Consider the following 19440-nt stretch of genomic DNA (forward strand, 5'->3'; position numbering starts at 1 on the left):
ATATCTATCTCCACACTATTTTTTATTCCTTTTGTTTCGTGAAATTAGCCTCAACAAGCAAATGCCTCATTGCCTTGGTATATGGATAAAGTTTGTTTTATTAAAAAGCCAGTGCCTCAGTATAAAAGCATGTATAGTGCTGTGTCTGTCCCCCTTCCCAGGTGCTGTATTCACTGTGTGAAGGACTTCAGGGGATGTTGTCTTTGAAATGCACAACTGCCCCTCGACTTAGACCTGTTCTGCTCGAGCATCAAAGATATGAAAAATGGCATGTATATCAAGATTCAAATTTGCAAACAGAATTGACAGTTTGATGCCATAAGCCATATCATATCATCCAAGATCAAAGCAGGTATTCCTTGCGAATTCATCAGATAAATTATTTCTTTGACAATGCTAAGGATTTTATGTTAACCAAGATAATGTAATAGTTAAGGATCTTCCTAGTTAACCATGTTAATGTAATAGCTAAGGATTTTCCTTGTTAACCAAGATAATGTAATAGCTAAATGGACTACTGCAAGTAACAAAGTTCATAAATAACTCTTTAGTTCATGCTCTCTAGAAATGAACAGGAAGTTCTTGATCTGAATGAACCCTTCTTTCCTTTTTTTTGTAATTCCTTCCAGTCCCAAAGGATGGTATATAATTAGCAACAGTGACGATGCAAACAGCAGGCATATTTGTTCTGATCATTTTAAACTGAATTACTAAGAAGCAAAGAAAATAAGGGAACAATCAAATGCACCCTTCTCTGTTTTTTTTTTTAGTTTGATAAGGTACATCATGTTAACCAGAAAACTAGGTACTAGAGTAACATATTTGAAGTGGTTCAAGAACTGCATTACTAGACTCATATCGATATACCGCTGCATCTTTCATCTTCTACTATAGAATCCTGAAAACAAAGTCCTATCTGAAACCACATCGTAGAGTGGCACCTTCATCATACCTTTCTCCGTTCTAAGTTGGGAATCCAATAATTTCAATGGCAGCATTCAACAGTCAAGTGCACTGAGCATAATTGCCAAGCTAAGATAAATAACATTCCAACAAAAAAAACTCAAATAAAATACAGAGTGCTTAATCAATTACAATAACGGAACACTCGCAAGAAACAGAAGTACTGTTTGTCAAAATAAAACCAAAATCTAAGCACCTTGATTCATAAATACTGAAAGTTCTACAGGTTTACTAAGCTAGCAAATAAAAAAGAAAGGACAGAAGCAAAAAAGACAATGCCATAAACAAATTACCATGACCGGGGAATCACCCAAATAGCGGGTGGCACTATAAGCCCAGAAGAATTTGACTTGTAAAGTGGCTCCACAATTCCATCCTCCAATTTGAACACGCCCGGTTCAATATTTACAGATCTATGATCTGTATAATATATTCGATTTCCTTTGTAGCCAAAGTCAAGCGGATTTGAGAGAGAAAATGATTGATTCCTACCCAAAAACACTGCATCCCCTTCAAAAGTGTCTACTTGTACCCAACTTGGCTTTGATCCACTCCTCGTATCCAGCTTATGTATTTCAAAGTAAAAGGAGCCATACGAAACACCCTGATAAAGGTTATCAAGAGTCTTATGTCCATCTTCTCCCTCAATAACAATGGGTTCTGCTAGGTTGACATGATCTTCCTCCTTACCCTGAGGTTTTGCTGCCTGCAAGATTCTAAATAATTCCCCCCTGCACTCCACTAGATACCAAAGCAGTTGTGTATAAGGGGGGAGAACACTGTTGATGAGGGCATGACTGGTGAGAGACCCATTGCCATAAATCTCAGTCAGTGTAGGTTCAGAAACAGTGAGGTCACAAGCAAAAATCTCTCCTCTTGCTGATACAACGTAGAACAGTCCCTTGAAATAAATTGCATCCATATAAAATTTAGGATTTCGGTCTATATCATACCTCAAAGCTCCATCATCAATGTAGCTCCAAGCTTCATCACCCACCTTGCAAAAAGCCAGCTTCTTGTGTCCATAAATAAATAGAACAAAGCAATCCGAGGCTGTAGGAATTGTTGATAAGATTACTTTGCCAATACAATAGTTAAACCTCGCCAACTTGCCATCCATATTAAAGCTAATGCCATGTATAATAAAAGACCCAAGATTATTTATCTCCAACATATCAATCTGAGGAAGGTCAATGCAAGTGTCGGAGAAAGGATTCAATAGGTACATGTCAATGTCATCGTCAATCATCACAACCCACCCTTGATAGGATCCAATACAAATTTCTCTGAGTGGAACACTGATTTGGGGTAAGAAATCTTGATCTTTAGCAATGTCCTTGCCAACTGCGCAGGCAAGGTGTCTTGATTGGGAAGTAGTACCAGAGACAATTAGACAAGGAGAATCCATAGGGGCATAGCGGCTAAGGTATGTTACTACCACACTGGACCACGATCTGCATGCACAAGCAAATCGATAATAATCTTTACCAATAATTAGTTTTTGCAGGATTACCTGTAGGGCATCCAGAGGGAGTTCAGCCCAGTCTCTCATGGCTTGATCCGGTTGTGTCTGTGAGGGGAGAAGCATAGGCAAGCTTGTAATAGACCCTGACCGACTTGGCGCCATGGAAGCTCGGTTGAAGCAGTACGGAGAAGATGAGAGGAATGAACAAGAGGAAGAAGAATAAGTTAGGGTAGAATAGACTTTATATTTTATTTCAACCTAATTACCTAATGGGTTTTTTTTGGAAAGTAGCATTTTTTAAAACCCATTTTTGAAAACTAATCCATTTTTGTCAAACTATGAAATCTAACACTTTTTTATATTTTTCTGTCTGAAATACCCTGGCATTGTGGGCATTCCCATCTCTGTCGTCATTCTTCCTCTATATTGGCATAATAACCCGAAGTGAGTGCTTATTAAATTCGCATTGTAGATGGGTTTGGTTTAGGACACTCTTATCTTGCGTTGAATATTAGACACAAGATATTCAATTGATTCAATTAATGTTATTGTTTTGGTATTTGTTGATATATTGTTCGAGTATTTCTTGATATATGTTCGAGTATTTTTCGATATCTGTTCGAGTAGTTTTCGATATCTGTTCGAGTATTTTTAATTCATAGAATGATAAATGAAATATTTGATAAAATGGACATGAATTGATTTAAACTCTAACGTGTCCATGTACGGATTACATCGTTTATGACATTCATTGCAGTTCCAACATGGGCTGCAAGATCCAAAAGGGACTCTTGTAGTCGATAAACATTTTGGCCACAAGAGTTACCCCAGGCATTGTCATGAATGATGATCAATGCATCCCTGATTGAACGAAGCACGTCCGTGGAGGACTGGTTACGTTCATATTTGTTCTCAAGGTTCCTTTCGGATTCCTTCAATAGTTCTTTCAACCTTTCAATGGAGTTCTGAGGGTTTTCTCCGTATAACTCCTCATATACAATGAATATTTGGATAGAGTCGTCAGGCTCCTTGTTGTTCCTGGAAGTGGAGCCTTTCTCTTGGATCCTTGTCTTTTTTGAAGAAGATGGGTCTTCAGTCTTTGCTCTCTTATGAGAATGGGGTTTTCCTCATTTATTGCTCTCTTTGCAGGAGTTGAATCAGAAGAGGGATCTTTGATCTTTGAAGAGGATAAAGGATGTCGTTATTGTTTCTTCTTATCTCCTATTTAAAGATGAAGCAACCACGTTCAAAGAAGTGGGTAGTTATTTTCAAAAAACGTGGGGGAGCTAGACGGTTACTTCTTTTCGAGTAGTAGCCGTGTCTCTTAAAATTCTCGGAATTGAATTTTAACTTAAATGATATATGTTCGAGTATTGCTTGATATATGTTCGAGTATTTCTTGATATATGTTCGAGTATCTTTTGATATATGTTTGAGTATTTGCTTATATATATTCGAGTATTCGTGTAATTGTAAATACTATAACATATATTAACTGAATCAAATTATGTACCGAAATTTTTTTTTATTAATAAAAATTATTTTACAATCTAACTCCATATATTCAAATTTTCACTTATTTTATCTAAAACCTTCTTGATCAAAACAGATAGACCAATGAGGGAGTCGTGGAGTGTATGGGTGTCTTGCTCTATAGCTCGCTTCTAAACTAGCTCATGGAGCGGGGACAATGAACTCCCAGCAGATTGCAGAGCTTTAGTAATTTCACGCCCCGTCCCAGGAACGTGACTTATTGGCAACACGTGTGTGCACCCACGTGCCGCCACCTAAAACAAGGACCCAATACCATTAACTCACCATTATACCAACACAAATTTTAAACAAAAATTCGACAGCACCTCCCCGTATATCGGAGAATGCCTCCTGCATAAAACATAGCAATTTAAAACACACAATTCCCATAACACCAAACTAAATATCCAGGGCCTCCGGCCATATCATCCCAAACATAAATCATCATACACACATACATATCAAGGCATCAAGCCTAACCATCCAAAATCATCATTCATCCCACACATTACGTATATATCCCAATATACACTTAAGCCAAAGACTAATCAAACACCACACAAAATAAAACCACAAACCACCCCAAGTCCAGGCCATCCGCGTCACGCTCCTCCCTACTGATCCGTAGTCGGAGCACTAGCGCTAGTACCTATATCACCTGGGGAGGGGAAAAATAACACGGTGAGCAGGAGGCTCAGTAGGGATATCGAATAGGAATATAAAATAAGTAATAAGGCCAGAATATTATTATAAAAAAATAAAGCTATGCAACAATATGTCATGTCGTCAAACAAAATGCAATCCGTACGTCCAACCGAGCAATGTTGCTAGAGCCAATTAACCGGAACCACTAGCACATGCTCTCCCAAATATTCCATATCATGCCACTAGAGCCAATTACCGGAACCACTAGTGCATGTTCACACAAGTACCATCAACCGTGTCATTAGAGCCAAATATCCGGAACCACTAGTACACGTTGACGTATGTACCAAAATCCAAACTACCACTCTCACCATGCACAAATGCAACATCACACATAATGTTATGCAACTAAATTCATTGTGCGCAATGTCGTTCAACCATGTAATCAAGAATATCGACTACTCGATAGATGATCGAATGTCCACGGGTAATGCATTCAACATTAAACACACAACATAGAAATTTGAGTTCACAAAAGCACACAATCCAAGGTTTGTTTCCCCTTGAACAAAAAGGCGAAAACTAATGAAATTAATCATAATTCGGGTAGCCAAAGTGTTCGTTAGGGTTAAGAAAATCCCTACCTCGTTTGAGCAAAAACCTCACCACGACTCTAGCAACCACTTCTCCAAGTTCAAATAACCTATTTTATAACATTTACAATCATTTCCCTTCCAACAATATCAATTCCAACACATACATTCACAATAAAGACACTTACCTTAGTCAATTCTTCAAACCCTTGCTCAATCCCTTCTCTTCCTACCTCCACACTTCAATCCAAGCTCCAATCTAGTATCAATATCCATAAATTTTGATTAAACAACAAACTTTTACCCCAAAACCTCCAATTTCACGAAATCCCACAAAACCCATAAACCCTAGCTTGAAATCCATGGAAATCTTATCTCAATCTTGAAGAGATCTTGAAAACCAAGCTTTAGAAAGTCCAAAATCTTCAAGTCAAGCTTCTTTCTCCTTGATTCACACCAAAGTCCTTCTTCTCTCTAGTTTTCTCTCTCTCTCTCGGCGTTCTCTCTGTCAAATGTGTGAGAAATAGTAACCCAGAATTGTCTAAATGTGTTTTAAAACCCAATTTCCCGATAAGTGTTCGGACGGCTCTAACGGCTCTAAAGGGTGTCCGGACACTTTGTGAAGAAAATGAGTCAGAGTGTATAACTGCTCAAAATTTGCTCGAAGTGTCCGGACACTTTGTTTGGGTGTCCGGACACTTCACCATTTTATTTTTTTTTCCTTTCTTCTTTTAATTGGGTTTTCACATCCTTTCCCCCTTAAATAAATTTCGTCCTCGAAATTTAAGTCATACCTAAGAAGTCGAATAGATGTGGATACTTTTTCTTCATTTCGGATTCCAACTCCCAAGTTGCTTCCTCGGTTCCATGATGCATCCATAACACTTTCACCAATGGTATTGTGCTTGACCTCGTAACCTTATCTTGCCTATCCAGAATTCTCATCGGTTGCACAAAATAGGTTCCGTCATCCTCCACCGTCAATGTCTCCCAATCCAACACATATGAAGGGTCCGGTTCATACTTCTGAAGTGTCGAAACATGAAACACATTATGCACATTCAACAATTTTGGCGGTAATGCCAAACGGTATGCCACTTCCCCAACTCTCTCAAGAATTTCAAAAGGCCCAACATATCTTGGTGCTAACTTGCCTTGCTTGCTAAAACGTTGTACTCCTCTCCTAGGGCTTATTTTCACAAACACTTTGTCACCCACCGAGAACTCCAATGGTCTCCTTCTTCTATCCGCATAGGATTTTTGTCGGCTTTGGGCTATAAGCAACCTCTTTTTAATCTCCTCTACCTTGAGTTTGGCCTCCTTCACAAATTCAGGTCCGGACAACACTTTCTCTCCAACTTCCGCCCAACACAAAGGTGATCGATACGGCCTTCCATACAAAGCCTCAAAAGGCGCCATTCCGATACTACTTTGATACGAGTTGTTGTAAACAAACTCGGCCAAATGTAAATAATCCTCCCAACTCCTACCAAAATTCATAACACACGCCCGCAACATATCTTCAAGTATTTGGATCGTTCTCTCACTTTGTCCATCGGTCTCCGGATGAAACGAAGTAGACATAGTCAATTTAGTACCTAATGCTTCTTGCAAACTCTCCCAAAAATGTCTCGTGAAACGCGGATCTCTATCCGACACAATGCTCAACGGAACTCCATGTAACCTCACAATCTCTCGCACAAACACTCTACTCAATGATTCAAGTGAGTCGGTCTTGTTAATTGGAAGAAAATGTGCCGACTTTGTCAACCGATCTTCAATCTCCCATTTCCATTGAGCAACCGTAAGTGGTTGTAACAACCCCGCCGGTCTTTGGTGTTCCGCCTTCACCTGTTGACAAGTGAGGCACCTAGCAACATATCTACCCACATCCACTTTCATTCCACGCCACCAAAACTGACGCTTCAAATCTTGATACATCTTGTTACCCCCCGGATGCATGGCAAACCGGGAATGGTGTGCCTCCCGCAGAATTTCCTCCCGTAACTCTTCATCATTTGGCACCACCAACCTACCCTCAAATCTCACACCACCATCTCCGCCTCTAATCCATCCGGACTCCTCCTCAATCACATCAAATGTTGCATCCCCAATTTGTGCATCTAACACCCTTTGAATCAATGTCGGTCGAACAGAAACACATCCCAAATACAACTTCTCCTCTCGCTCTTGCAATTCCAACCCAAATGAATTAATCAACTCCACAAACTCCCACTCCCGCATAGAAATTGCCGCAATGGTATTCTTTCTACTCAAAGCGTCGGCCACCATATTCGCCTTCCCCGGGTGATAATTCAATGCAAAATCATAATCCTCCAGATATTCCATCCACCTTCGCTATCTCTGATTCAACTCCTTTTGTGTGAAGAGATATTTGAGGCTCTTGTGATCAGAGAACACCTCAAACCTCTCTCCATACAAGTAATATCTCCACTGTTTAAGTGCAAACACCACCGCCGCCAATTCCAAGTCATGAACCGGATAATTCCGTTCATGCTGCTTCAATAACCGTGAACCATACTCCACCACCCTCTCCTGTTGTATTAAAACACATCCCAAGCCTATTTTAGAAGCATCACAATAGACTTGGTATCCCACATTCCTCTCCGGAACAACTAATATTGGTGGAGATATAAGTCTCCGTTTCAACTCTTCAAATGCCTTCTCGCACTCCTCGGACCATACAAACGGTGTTTCTTTCCGTGTAAGCTGCGTCATCGGTGCAGCAATACGCGAAAAGTCACAAATGAACCGTCGGTAGTATCCTGCCAAGCCAAGAAAACTCCGAATTTCGGTAATATTTTTCGGCCTTTCCCACTTCAACACTGACTCCACTTTGGACGTATCCACCGCAATGCCTTCTTGTGTGATAACATGTCCAAGAAACTTCACCTCCGTCGCCCAGAATTCACACTTGCTCAGTTTTGCATACAACTCATGCTCCCGTAATGTTTGTAACACTGCCCGCAAATGCAACTCATGCTCCTGGACCGTGGGTGAATATACCAATATATCATCAATGAATACCACCACAAAACGGTCCAAGAATGGTCGGAGTGCACGCTGCATTAAATCCATAAACACCGCAGGTGCATTAGTGAGTCCAAAAGGCATAACAAGGAACTCATAATGCCCATACTGTGTTCGAAAAGCCGTCTTCTGCACATCTGACTCCCTAATCCTCAACTGATGATAACCGGATCTCAAGTCAATTTTAGAAAAATGTCTTGCACCCCGTAATTGATCAAACAAATCATTGATTCTCGGCAATGGGTACTTATTCTTCACAATCACCCGATTGAGTTACCGGTAATCAATACACATTCTCAAAGTTCCATCTTTCTTCTTCACAAATAACATCGGAGCGCCCCATGGAGAAATGCTCGGTCTAATAAACCCCTTTGACTCCAAATCTTTCAGCTGCGTCCCCAATTCCCTCAACTCCGCCGGTGCCATTCGGTAAGGAGCAATAGAAATTGGTTTAGTGTCCGAAACCAACTCAATAGTAAACTCTATCTCTCTCCTTGCTGGTATCCCCGGCAAGTCCTCCGGAAATACATCCATAAATTCCTCAACCACCGGTATCGACTTGGCTACATCGCCACTCGGTGCCGAAGTGGTCAAGCTTGCTACAAGACAATCCGCATGTGCATGATTTTCCAGGAAGTGCAAACATGACACTCCTTTAGACCCCTGTAATTTAATCACCCCACCTCCTGGTACATTCAAGGTAATTTTACGCATCCAAAAATCAATAATAGCTCTATGTTTTGTCAACCAATCTACACCCAAAATTACATCAAAGTCTTTAAAATCGAGGACATATAAATTCGCCGTCAATTCTATTTCACCAAATCTACACACAACTCCTTCCACCATCCCCTCAAGTGAAGTAGTGTACCCAAATGGAGAAGTCACCGCAAACATTCGTCTTATTGGGGACACTTCTAATTCTATTGACTTTGCCAAGGATAGTTATTTGTGAGGGTCATTAATTTTTCGTTGATAACTATTATTTGTAACGTTGATAACTGTAATTGTTTTCGTTGATAGTTATTTGTTAGGGTCACTAATTTTTCATTTATAACCATTATATGCAAGGTTTATTATTGTAACCGTTTTCGTTGATAGTTATTTCTTAGGGTCCCTAATTTTTCGTTGATAACTATTATTTGTAACGTTTATTACTATAACTGTTTTCGTTGATAAATATAATATATCATAGAAATTAAATAATTAGAGTTATATAAATTAAATACAATTAAATACAGTATCATTTTCCTGATCATCAATAAAAGTAATCACTTTATTCTTTTCATCCTCATTTTCTTTTTTTCTTCTTTTTTTTTCAACAATCTCCTCTACAATCTTCTTCTCTTCCTTTTTGTATGTATTCTGAGTCGATTTGAGGGCCAAAATTTTCTGCTCAATTGAACTGAGTCTTACGGAAATATCAGTTGTATCATCCAACTTTTTAGCTAAAGTGACATCATGTTCAACTTCGGGCTTATTCTTGATTGCTTAAATTTTTTTGCCATGTTCACTATGAATTCAACATTCTCATCTATATTAGTAGTATAATTCTGGTCACGCTCTGAATGTGTGGGAACCATTTCAATGACATGTACCTGAAGATGAAAAAAATCATATAAATTAATAAACTATATTGTAAATCATTATCAACCTAATAATACACTTATCAACTAAAATATAATATATTATCAACGTAAACATGGTAATTGTCAACGTAAACATTCTCATTAACAACGTAAACATTTTCACTATCAATGAGAACCTCCTCGTCTTCCAGTAAATCATTGATTGTCTTAGATTTGGGTGCCTTTGTTGATGACCACTTCAACATTATGGGCAGCATTTTTACATCAAGACCGTTGGGAAAATATTCAGCAATACTGGGACTAACCTCATAAGCCAACAATTGAACAGCCCAAGGAAAACTCAAGAGATTGTACCACTTATAATCATTTTTCTTCTCCTTAAATTTCTCAGATCTACCAACAAGACAATTGTTCAGGGATTGAATTGTTTTCTTGTACGACAAAATACCTCATGGATATTTGTTAAATAGATCCACAGTCATGACTCTAGCTCTGCCAATTTAACAAAAACTTTAATTATCAATGATAAAATTATAGTAGTAAACGAAATTATAACACAAACTAAATAATTTGTCAACGAAAACATTATTAAAGTATAAACGAAAAAACATAAGTAGTAAACGACAATGATGATTATCAATAAAAAAGTTTGTCAACCATCGTTGTAATAAAGACTGCAGATGATCCATCAACTTTGTAATAGGTAAGTTTCGAACATCCCTCAATATTCCATTTAAGCATTCAGCAAAACTTAAGTAATAACCATCCCATTCATTTTGACTGGTCGAACCATGTTCTGTGTTATGCATATTGCCATGATTAAAGTCTTTGGTTGAGAAACCCCCTTCATTTAAATCGTGATATTATCAATCCTATAAATGTTTTATCAACGAAAAAATTGTCTGAGTTAAACGAAAACAAACGAAGTTTCTAACGAAAAATTTGTCTCACATCAACGAAAACAAATATAGTTCTCAACGAAAATAACAGGCATTTATCAACGAAATATTTTGTACGAAGGATAACCATCCCATTCATTTTGACTGGTCGAACCATATTTTGTGCTATGCATCTAGCCATGGTTAAAGTATTTGGTTGAGAACCCCTTTCATTTAAATCGTGATATTATCAATCCTATAAATGTTTTATCAACGAACAAATTGTCTGAGTTAAACAAAAACAAACAAAGTTTTCAACGAAAAATTTGTCTCACATCAACGAAAACAAATATAGTTGTCAACGAAAAAAACAGGCATTTATCAACGAAATATTTTGTACGAAGGACGGGACACTTATCGACGACGGTGAGCACTTCTATGTTCGATGGAAACGAAGACGGGGCTTGCATTGCTGACTTTAGGCTTGTTGGTATTGTGGGTGACATCGCTATGACAGCTTACGGGGATTTGACGTCGCGACACTTCTACCTTGAAAATTTGAGTTTGGGTATATGGATTTCACTAGATCTGTGACAAAGTTTGAAGGAAAGAGGTATCAATTTGCTGTTTTACTGGATTTGAAGGAGAGAGAGGTTTCATAAAAAGAGGGAGGTGGTTTTAGGAGGGAAATCATTTTTAAAGTTGCAAGTGAGAGGGAATTGCATAAAAAGACGTAAAATGGTGTTTATGTCTTTTTCTTGACTGAAAGGGTCAGATTTAAGTGTTTTAAAAAGAAAGTTTATATTTGAAAAAAATTTATTAACAGGGATCATTTTTCAATAAAACCCTAGTTCCCAAGACTGCGAATCAGTCAACCACTGATTCACTCACTCCCATTGCTCCCCTCCATCTCTCCTAGCAAAGAAATGAGGAGAACCTTTGTTTCTATGCTGATTCTGATTTTATTTCTTACCGCTTCAAATGCTGCTGCAGCAGATGATCAGTTACCAGCATCAGCAATAATATCAAGATTCCAGCAGTACCTCCAGATCAACACGGCCCAGCCCACTCCTCTATACAGGGTAGCAGCCGACTTCCTCCTCGCCGAGGCCGAATCCCTCTCCCTCCAATCCCAGACCCTAGAATTTGTCGCTGGGAAACCCCTCGTCCTCCTCAAGTGGCCCGGCTCCGACCCTACTCTCCCATCCATCCTCCTCTACTCCCACACCGATGTCGTCCCGGTCGAGCACCACAAATGGTCCCACCCTCCCTTCGAGGCTCACGTTGACCCCGATGGAAACATCTACGCCAGAGGTTCACAGGACATGAAGTGTGTCGGTATGCAGTACCTGGAGGCCATCCGTCGCTTGAAGGCTTCTGGCTTTAACCCCGTTCGCAACATATACCTCTCTTTCGCCCCCGACGAGGAGATTGGCGGCCACGACGGAGCAGAGAAGTTCGCTGATTCTGACGTCTTCAAGAACATGAACGTGGGTATAGTCCTTGATGAAGGTAATTGGGATTGTTAGTTTCTTCAGAGTTTTCTTCTGCTTGATGTGGCTAGTAAACTAATCATGGGATATGAAGAGCAGGGCTGGCTTCGCCGAGTGAGGAGTATAAGATGTTTTACGGGGAGAGATGTCCCTGGTGGCTGGTGATAAAGGCCACTGGACCACCAGGCCATGGAGCAAAGCTATATGACAACTCGGCCATGGAGAATTTATTCAAAAGCATTGAGACTGTGAGGAAGTTTCGAGCTTCGCAGTTTGATTTGGTCAAGGCGGGCTTGAAGGCTGAAGGTGAAGTCATTTCAGTAAATATGGTATTTCTTAAGGCTGGCACACCATCTCCAACTGTAAGCGCCTTTTATCTAATGCTTGATCTTATTTCGTCATTGATTTGCTTTGCTCTGTATTTTGTGCAAGTCATTTTACTACGACAGTACGACCTAGTGCTGGCTTTGTAGCTTGGTGTAATTGTTTATAACATTGGACAAAACTTTGCAATTACAAGATTTGCTGGTGTAAATGCTTATAGAAACTAGATAAAAATCTTCAATTTAAAGATTTAATGTAAAACCAATCAGACCAACTTACGAAGGTGATGAGTTTTGTTTATATGCGAAGCAAAAAAACTGAACATAGGAGTAGAAATTTTCTGATGAGAATTGCCTATGTAGCTTCAATTTCCATTGTTTTTTTCTGCTCTTAATGTAGTCAGCATAGTGTGATCCTTCCCTTTGGTCTCGCAGGGATTTGTCATGAACTTACAGCCGTCTGAAGCAGAAGCAGGTTTTGATATTCGTGTCCCACCAACTGCTGACGTAGAATCTTTGGAGAGGCGAATTGCGGAAGAGTGGGCACCTACTTCACGCAATATGACATATGAGGTATTAGTATATTTTCACCTACATTTGCAGTGCATGAGAATTTTGGTTCTGTTGAGCAATTCCAAAGCTTCAAAGTGGACCGTTGTACTCCATTTAGTGTCCTTAGAAGTCTAGCTTGCTAATGTAGCTTTCGTACAAGGTTTCAATGGATAAAGAAGCGAATAGACCGAGTTATGTTTCAAACTGCACAAAAACGTCAAAAGCACGTCTATGGAGAGAGTTGAGCAATTCCAAAGCTTCAAAGTGGACCGTTGTACTCCATTTAGTGTCCTTAGAAGTCTAGCTTGCTAATGTAGCTTTCGTACAAGGTTTCAATGGATAAAGAAGCGAATAGACAAGACCCAATACTAGAGCTACTCTCACAAAGGCCCACACTCAAGGAAACAAAAACCTAACATAAAGGCCCACGCTTGGGGCAACAATAAATGGGGGATTAAATTGCGGAAGCTAAGGTTTGAAGCCAAGACCTCTCACTATGAGACCATGTTAATATTTGTTACTTTGCCATTCAAGCCAATAAGTTAACTTGTAGGGTTGGAGCATTTCACATCATTTATACATATTCTAACAAACTAAAATAATACGGCTTCACCCACTAAGGCAATGTCATCAGCAAACAACATACACCAACGGACCTCATATTGTATAGGTCTTGTGAGCTCATCCAAGGCTCAGTGACAATCTGTTATGTAACCCTAATATAATTGCAATTCCTTCACTTGTTCTTCACATTAGTTGCTATCCCTTTGTGATGTCTTCAATTATTCTAAAGTTTTAAGTAGCTACTCAGGACCCTTCTTTACATTACCTCTCTCGGAACCCTATCATAGGCCTTTTCTAAACTGATAAAACTAGTTGAAAGTCTCTTTCTCTCTCTCGAAACTCCTCCATAAGAACACTTATTAAGAAGACAGCATCCATTGTGTACCACCCCAAACTGAAATTCACCAATGGCCGAACAAACAAAAACAAACTCATTTAGCTTCTAAGAACACTTTTTCCCCAACATGTGCACAATAAACAAGACCCAATACTAGTTCCACCAACAAATGTTGCCACCGAAAGAAGCTGAAAAAAATTCAATAGTGGGGTTAGTAATAAAAAAAAAACTATCATTTAAAAGTGCCATGTAAAAGAAGCTGGATGGACAACAAGAACACTTATTAATACTATTGCTATTTCGGCAGTGTTTAGGGTACTGGTTGTTTTAATATGTGAGAATTATAGCAGTATTCTCAAATATTCTTATGCTGTTTGACAGTTTTTTGAATGCATGTTCTTTGGACACTGCAGAGAAAAAGGAATGGTTTTTTGCTAAAACAGAGTAGGCCTTAGGAATTTGCTTTCTATAATCCAAATAAAACTATGTTAAAGGAGTGTAGAACCGATAACTAACATTTTGAAGGGAAAGTGTGTTAATGCAAAAGAAGGAGCCTTGTTTGCTGATATGTGTTAACAGAATGTCCTGAGTTTGAACACACAAATGTAGATCTGATTGGAAAATTTTGGATATTTTATTATACTCAGTATTGTTTTGTTTGTAAACGCTGGTTTCTTGAATTTGGGAACATATTTGCTTAACATAAATTATGTAGGCATTCTCTAATTATTTCTTTAGCTTGGGCAGTTTAAGCAGAAAACCCCTGTAACAGACAATTTTGGGAGGCCAAGGGTTCCAACCACTGGCAGTTCTAATCCGTGGTGGGCCCTATTGGAAAAGGCTGTCCAAAAGGCTGGTGGAAAGCTTGGTAAACCAGAAATATTTCCTGCCTCAACAGATGCTCGCTACTTCCGCAACCAAGGCCTGCCAGCTATTGGCTTTTCTCCTATGGCGAACACTCCGATTCTACTTCATGACCATAATGAGGTGAACTTCCAAACATGTATTTTTTTTTTTTTTTTTTGCATGGTAATGAGTCCTACACAATTTAGTTTTTTTTCTTCCCACTGAAATGTGGATCATCATGCATTCTGAAGTCATAAACCAAGTTATTTTTCCATGGTTGCAGCATCTGAACCAGGCTGAATATCTGAAAGGAATTGATATGTATGAGTCAATAATAAAAGCCTATTCATCTTATGTTGAGCATCCGAGCAAAGAAAGCTCCAAAGATGAGTTATGAGTCTCCAACGATGAGAGGGTTACGGTCCTCACAATAAGCAGTGCGGGTTAATCCCCATCCTCAATAGACCACGCTTACTGTCAATTTGCCCCTCCATTACAGCAAAACTAGCGTACCAATAACTTGGAATGTTGACTGCCACTTGTGCTCCTATCATATAATTCATGTAACATTGAATTTAATGTGCTGCAATACATCTTATTATTTTTCTTAGTATTGTATCGTAATTAAATGCTTGAAATCCAAATTTGATTGCTCTTCACGTATTAGAGTAAACTTTGTTGCGATTTGGTGCAAGTTATTTGGATATTGTATTAGCAGCCAGGCAAGAAAGGGATTTGGCTACAACGTACAACCTAAAACAAATGGGTTCGTATTTGCATCTGATTGTCATTATAATTTGTTGATTGTTCATTGCAAAAAGGCTACAATTTGTTTATTATTGTAACTTGGAAGTGGTGGTGTTGTTGTGGTGGCTATACTCCACCTGGTCCTGGCGCTGCTGTGGTGCTGTTGATAGTTTTGTTTGATGGGTGGAGTCTGTTTATCCATATATTTGATGGGGTTAGCCATAACTGGGGTGAACAATCAAAGATGAGGAATCCAGGTGGGATTCGTAAAAGCTCTCTCATTTCTGTTCTTGTAATTTGAGGAGAGTGGGAAATTCTGTTGCGGTCTTAATTTTTCTGTTTTTTGGATGAATTGGACGATCATGTCCTAGATCTTCACTTTTTTTTTTTTTGCTGAAAACTCACGTAGAAGGTCTGAACTCTATATATAATCTCGAGTTTTGGGTTTTGGGAGGTTAGCATTTATTGGAAAAAAATGCACCGTATCGTATGCGAAGAGAGTTTTTCTTTTATTTAAATTTTGGTATAATATGTTGGAAGCATGTTTGTATAAAAGATCAAATCTGCTTGTTTGGTATAACAGCTTCATAGCCCCAAATTAAGATTAGGCTTCATCATTTGCTCTTATGAGAGTTTATTCTCGTTCACTTTCACTTTCACTTTAGAGGCATGATTTGTGAATGGAGTTGCAGCGGATTGGTGGAGGGAAAAAGGGATGAGAAGATTTTTGGATAAGCTTATTATCTACCCAACCCTTGTTGCTATTGGTATTCTTAATCTGAGCTGTAGCTGGCGATTATAAAGGTATGATAAGCTACAAAAGTGAATTAAAAATGGTCGACTTCCATGGGCATGGAGTGGCTCATCAAAAGAAGAGAGATGACATAACCGCCAAAGTCATTGTGAAAGCCATGAAGATTTTTCCCGTGTTTTCTTTTCTTTTGAGAAAAGTAGTGGAAAGCAGCAGTTAATGGCCATGTTACATGTGTCAAAATTGAGGGAAGTAGTGGGGAGGGAGTTGTTGAACTGACAGTTACTGTAATTTGATCAAGCCCGCCCTTTCCATTCATTTCTTAAAATTCAAAGACCCTAACTAACCCTTCAAGTATAGCGCTACCTTAGTTTTGACTGAAAAACACACACACTCAAACTCTTCGTGCATCACAGAAAATATAAGAATAGGGATGACTCTTGAATATGACGCCAAATTGCTCTTGGTCCTGGTCATACTCTGTTTTGATGGTGTCAAAGCAGGTTCTAGCATTACATCACATCACAGTGGAAGGAGCTCTCTCGTATTCAATGTCAACAACTTTGGTGCTCAATCTAATGGCAGAACCGACAATAGCAAAGTTTGTGTTCCTATCTTTTACCAACTGAACGAGAAAGAAGAGAATTATTTTATACCTTGTAACTGCGATTCTTGAGTAACGCAGAGCAGCATTTTTATTCCTCCCTTTTGCTGGTCTCTTACTTTTCTTTTAATAATTTCTTTTTTCTGTTCTGATTTTCACTTTGCCAACCGGGTCAAATATGTAGATTATTTTGTAAGAGCCGAAACTGTTATAGAACAATGCAAATGCTTACTTTAGTTTTATCTCATTTGTGGTTTCAGGCCTTCATTGCAGCATGGAAAGAGGCATGTAAGGCAACTGGTAAGGTATACCTTGTGATTCCAAAAGGAACATACTTGATAGGCCCTGTCAGATTCGCAGGCCCCTGCAGAAATGTATCCTCACTAACTATCCGTCTGAAGGTAAAGACACTAACCCGCTTGAATATATTTGTACTCGACTTTTGTCCGTCCATGAAATCTGTCTATAACTGAATTGAGGAAATGTGCTTTCAGGGTCACTTGAAGGCTACCGCAAACTTATCCAGTTACGAATTCAATGCTGGTTGGGTCGAGTTTGCATGGTTAGAGGGGTTAACATTGACCGGAGGAGGAACCTTTGATGGCCAAGGTTCCAAAGCCTGGCCTCACAATAACTGCCCCACTAACTCCAATTGCAAACTCCTTCCAACGGTAAGTTCCGTGGCTTCTTTTTTCCTTCCTTTGCAGCTCACTGTTACGTTCGTCTCTTTTCAAGCCTTAGAAACGCTAAAATTTCTGAAAAGCCTCATGTGAATGGTCTCTTCTTTCAGAATGTGAAGTTTGTGGCAATGAATAAGACGGTGGTTCGAGGCATAACTTCAGTGAATAGCAAGTTCTTCCACATAGCTCTTGTGGAGTGCAAGAACTTCAAAGGTACTAAGATCCAAATATCTGCACCTGGAAACAGTCCCAATACTGATGGAATTCACATAGAGCGAAGCTCTGGCATCTATATTTCTCAATCATCTATAGGTACTGGTGATGACTGCGTCTCAATTGGACAAGGCAATTCGCAGGTCACTATCAGTCAAATTAGTTGTGGCCCCGGTCATGGCATCAGGTATTTCACTGGATAGATCTTTTTTGTGGATTTAAATCATGCAATTGAAATATGAATCTGAAATCAATTAGCATGATTAGTGTTGGAAGCTTGGGAAGATACCGAAATGAAGGGGACGTGAGAGGATTGATTGTTAGAGATTGCAGGATGAGTGGAACCATGAATGGCATCAGAATCAAAACATGGGCTGATTCACCTGGTAGCAGTGCAGCCACCAATATGACATTTGAAAATATCGTAATGAACAATGTAACCAATCCGATCATAATCGATCAGGCCTATTGCCCATTCTCTTCTTGCAGTTCCCAGGTATGTCAATGTGTGAAATTTACTTTGTTCACGTAAATGGTTGGATTGGGTTGGGTTGTCGTAGAAACTTACGTAACGCAAGAATTTTTATTACCTGGCAGCAGGAACCTTCAAAGGTGAAGCTGAGTGAAATATATTTCAGGAAAATAAGAGGAACGTCGTCCTCTCCAGTAGCAGTGTCACTGGAATGTAGCAGGGGAATCCCATGCCAGCATATTTACCTTGAAGATGTCCATCTGGAGTACTCATCAGGGGAGAAACATGCCACTTCCTCCTGTAAAAATGTCAAAGCTAAATACATAGGCACTCAAATTCCACCACCATGTGCTTAGGATTGATTTTAATACGAAAGAATGTGTTGTGTTTTGGATAACATTTTGACTGAAATTCTCACGCATGACAGGAGCACCGATTGTTTAAATCGTACCAAGCTTATCACTGTTATCCATGGTTTTCGCCATTTCCATGTTTTTTTAATTATATGGGAATATGCAGACACTACTTTTCGGGGTGTGTATTGGATAAACTCATGGATATATATACAAGTTTAGTAAGAATCAAATCTACCAACTCCAGAAAGGAATACGCTCTCCTAACGATTAAGAGTTAGGTTTATGCACGGTATTTTAACCGCATGAATTGAATGATGTGACTAATTTATTCCCAAACCTCGTTTAAAAAAAGTTAATCATGATGAGGCCTTTGCCTTATGCTCTTTGCCTTAAAAGCCTCATTTTTTATTTATTTATGAATACAAATTATTCTTCTTTCCGACTGACGAGTGGACGTACAAAATTTTGCTAAAACATTGTTAGAACCTCATGCTTATCCCATATTTATCAGGGAGGGTAAACTAATCCAACATAAATGGAGCACCCTCTCCTTTAATAGACTTTTAAGGGGATGCATGAGCTCTTGATATGGTATTGGAGTGACCTCCCTAGCGATGTTTGATCTCATTTCACGTGTTGGGTTGTTCTGAAGTTTTATGACGAGCCAGTCCACTCGTGAGTGGAGATGTTAGAACTTTATGATTATCCCACATTAACTTGGCAGGGTAAACTAATCCAACATAAATAGAATTGAACAACCTCTCTCCCCTCTAATAGGTCTTTTA

At 39.1% G+C, this 19440-nt stretch overlaps 3 protein-coding genes and 1 long non-coding RNA gene across 6 annotated transcripts; 2 read left to right on the forward strand and 2 right to left on the reverse strand.

Moving 5' to 3' along the window:
* Window positions 1-1021: 1021 nt before the first annotated feature.
* LOC120005838 (F-box protein SKIP23-like) lies at window positions 1022-2655 on the reverse strand. The gene has a single exon (XM_038855695.1). It carries the CDS (start codon window positions 2588-2590, stop codon window positions 1253-1255), a length of 1338 nt encoding a protein of 445 aa, XP_038711623.1. The 5' UTR covers window positions 2591-2655; the 3' UTR covers window positions 1022-1252.
* Window positions 2656-4355: 1700 nt separating this feature from the next.
* On the reverse strand, window positions 4356-5460 carry LOC120005847. The gene is made up of 3 exons (XR_005469920.1): window positions 5388-5460; window positions 5251-5309; window positions 4356-4619 (listed from the first exon to the last, which is right to left on the reverse strand). It is a non-coding gene; the product is annotated as an uncharacterized LOC120005847 (long non-coding RNA).
* A 6109-nt stretch (window positions 5461-11569) lies between these two features.
* On the forward strand, window positions 11570-15516 carry LOC119981547 (aminoacylase-1). 2 transcript variants are annotated; one of them, XM_038824678.1, is made up of 5 exons: window positions 11570-12229; window positions 12310-12572; window positions 12969-13106; window positions 14725-14973; window positions 15116-15516. In XM_038824678.1, exons 1-5 carry the CDS (start codon window positions 11644-11646, stop codon window positions 15227-15229), a joined length of 1350 nt encoding a protein of 449 aa, XP_038680606.1. In that variant the 5' UTR covers window positions 11570-11643; the 3' UTR covers window positions 15230-15516. The 2 variants fall into 2 exon arrangements, with proteins under 2 accessions (XP_038680606.1, XP_038680607.1); XM_038824679.1 differs by having other exon boundaries at window positions 11571-12229; window positions 14734-14973.
* Window positions 15517-16591: 1075 nt separating this feature from the next.
* On the forward strand, window positions 16592-18781 carry LOC119983394 (exopolygalacturonase). Of its 2 annotated transcripts, XM_038827087.1 has the most exons (6): window positions 16592-16931; window positions 17195-17335; window positions 17429-17605; window positions 17725-18014; window positions 18095-18323; window positions 18428-18781. In XM_038827087.1, exons 1-6 carry the CDS (start codon window positions 16764-16766, stop codon window positions 18653-18655), a joined length of 1233 nt encoding a protein of 410 aa, XP_038683015.1. In that variant the 5' UTR covers window positions 16592-16763; the 3' UTR covers window positions 18656-18781. The 2 variants fall into 2 exon arrangements, with proteins under 2 accessions (XP_038683015.1, XP_038683011.1); XM_038827083.1 differs by lacking the exon at window positions 16592-16931 and having other exon boundaries at window positions 17154-17335; window positions 18425-18781.
* Window positions 18782-19440: the final 659 nt, after the last annotated feature.

Source organism: Tripterygium wilfordii, chromosome 2, assembly GCF_013401445.1.
Source record: "Tripterygium wilfordii isolate XIE 37 chromosome 2, ASM1340144v1, whole genome shotgun sequence".
Lineage (NCBI taxonomy): Eukaryota > Viridiplantae > Streptophyta > Magnoliopsida > Celastrales > Celastraceae > Tripterygium > Tripterygium wilfordii.

Excerpts from the sequence above, each read along its gene's own strand:
- LOC120005838 (XM_038855695.1), bottom strand. The coding sequence starts at position 2,590 with ATGGCGCCAAGTCGGTCAGGGTCTATTACAAGCTTGCCTATGCTTCTC.
- LOC119981547 (XM_038824678.1), top strand. The coding sequence starts at position 11,644 with ATGAGGAGAACCTTTGTTTCTATGCTGATTCTGATTTTATTTCTTACC. Across the intron at positions 12,573-12,968 it reads CTGGCACACCATCTCCAACT|GGATTTGTCATGAACTTACA; the intron begins GTAAGCGCCTTT and ends TTGGTCTCGCAG. Across the intron at positions 14,974-15,115 it reads TACTTCATGACCATAATGAG|CATCTGAACCAGGCTGAATA; the intron begins GTGAACTTCCAA and ends CCATGGTTGCAG.
- LOC119983394 (XM_038827087.1), top strand. The coding sequence starts at position 16,764 with ATGACTCTTGAATATGACGCCAAATTGCTCTTGGTCCTGGTCATACTC. Across the intron at positions 18,015-18,094 it reads GGCCCCGGTCATGGCATCAG|TGTTGGAAGCTTGGGAAGAT; the intron begins GTATTTCACTGG and ends TAGCATGATTAG. Across the intron at positions 18,324-18,427 it reads TCTCTTCTTGCAGTTCCCAG|GAACCTTCAAAGGTGAAGCT; the intron begins GTATGTCAATGT and ends ACCTGGCAGCAG.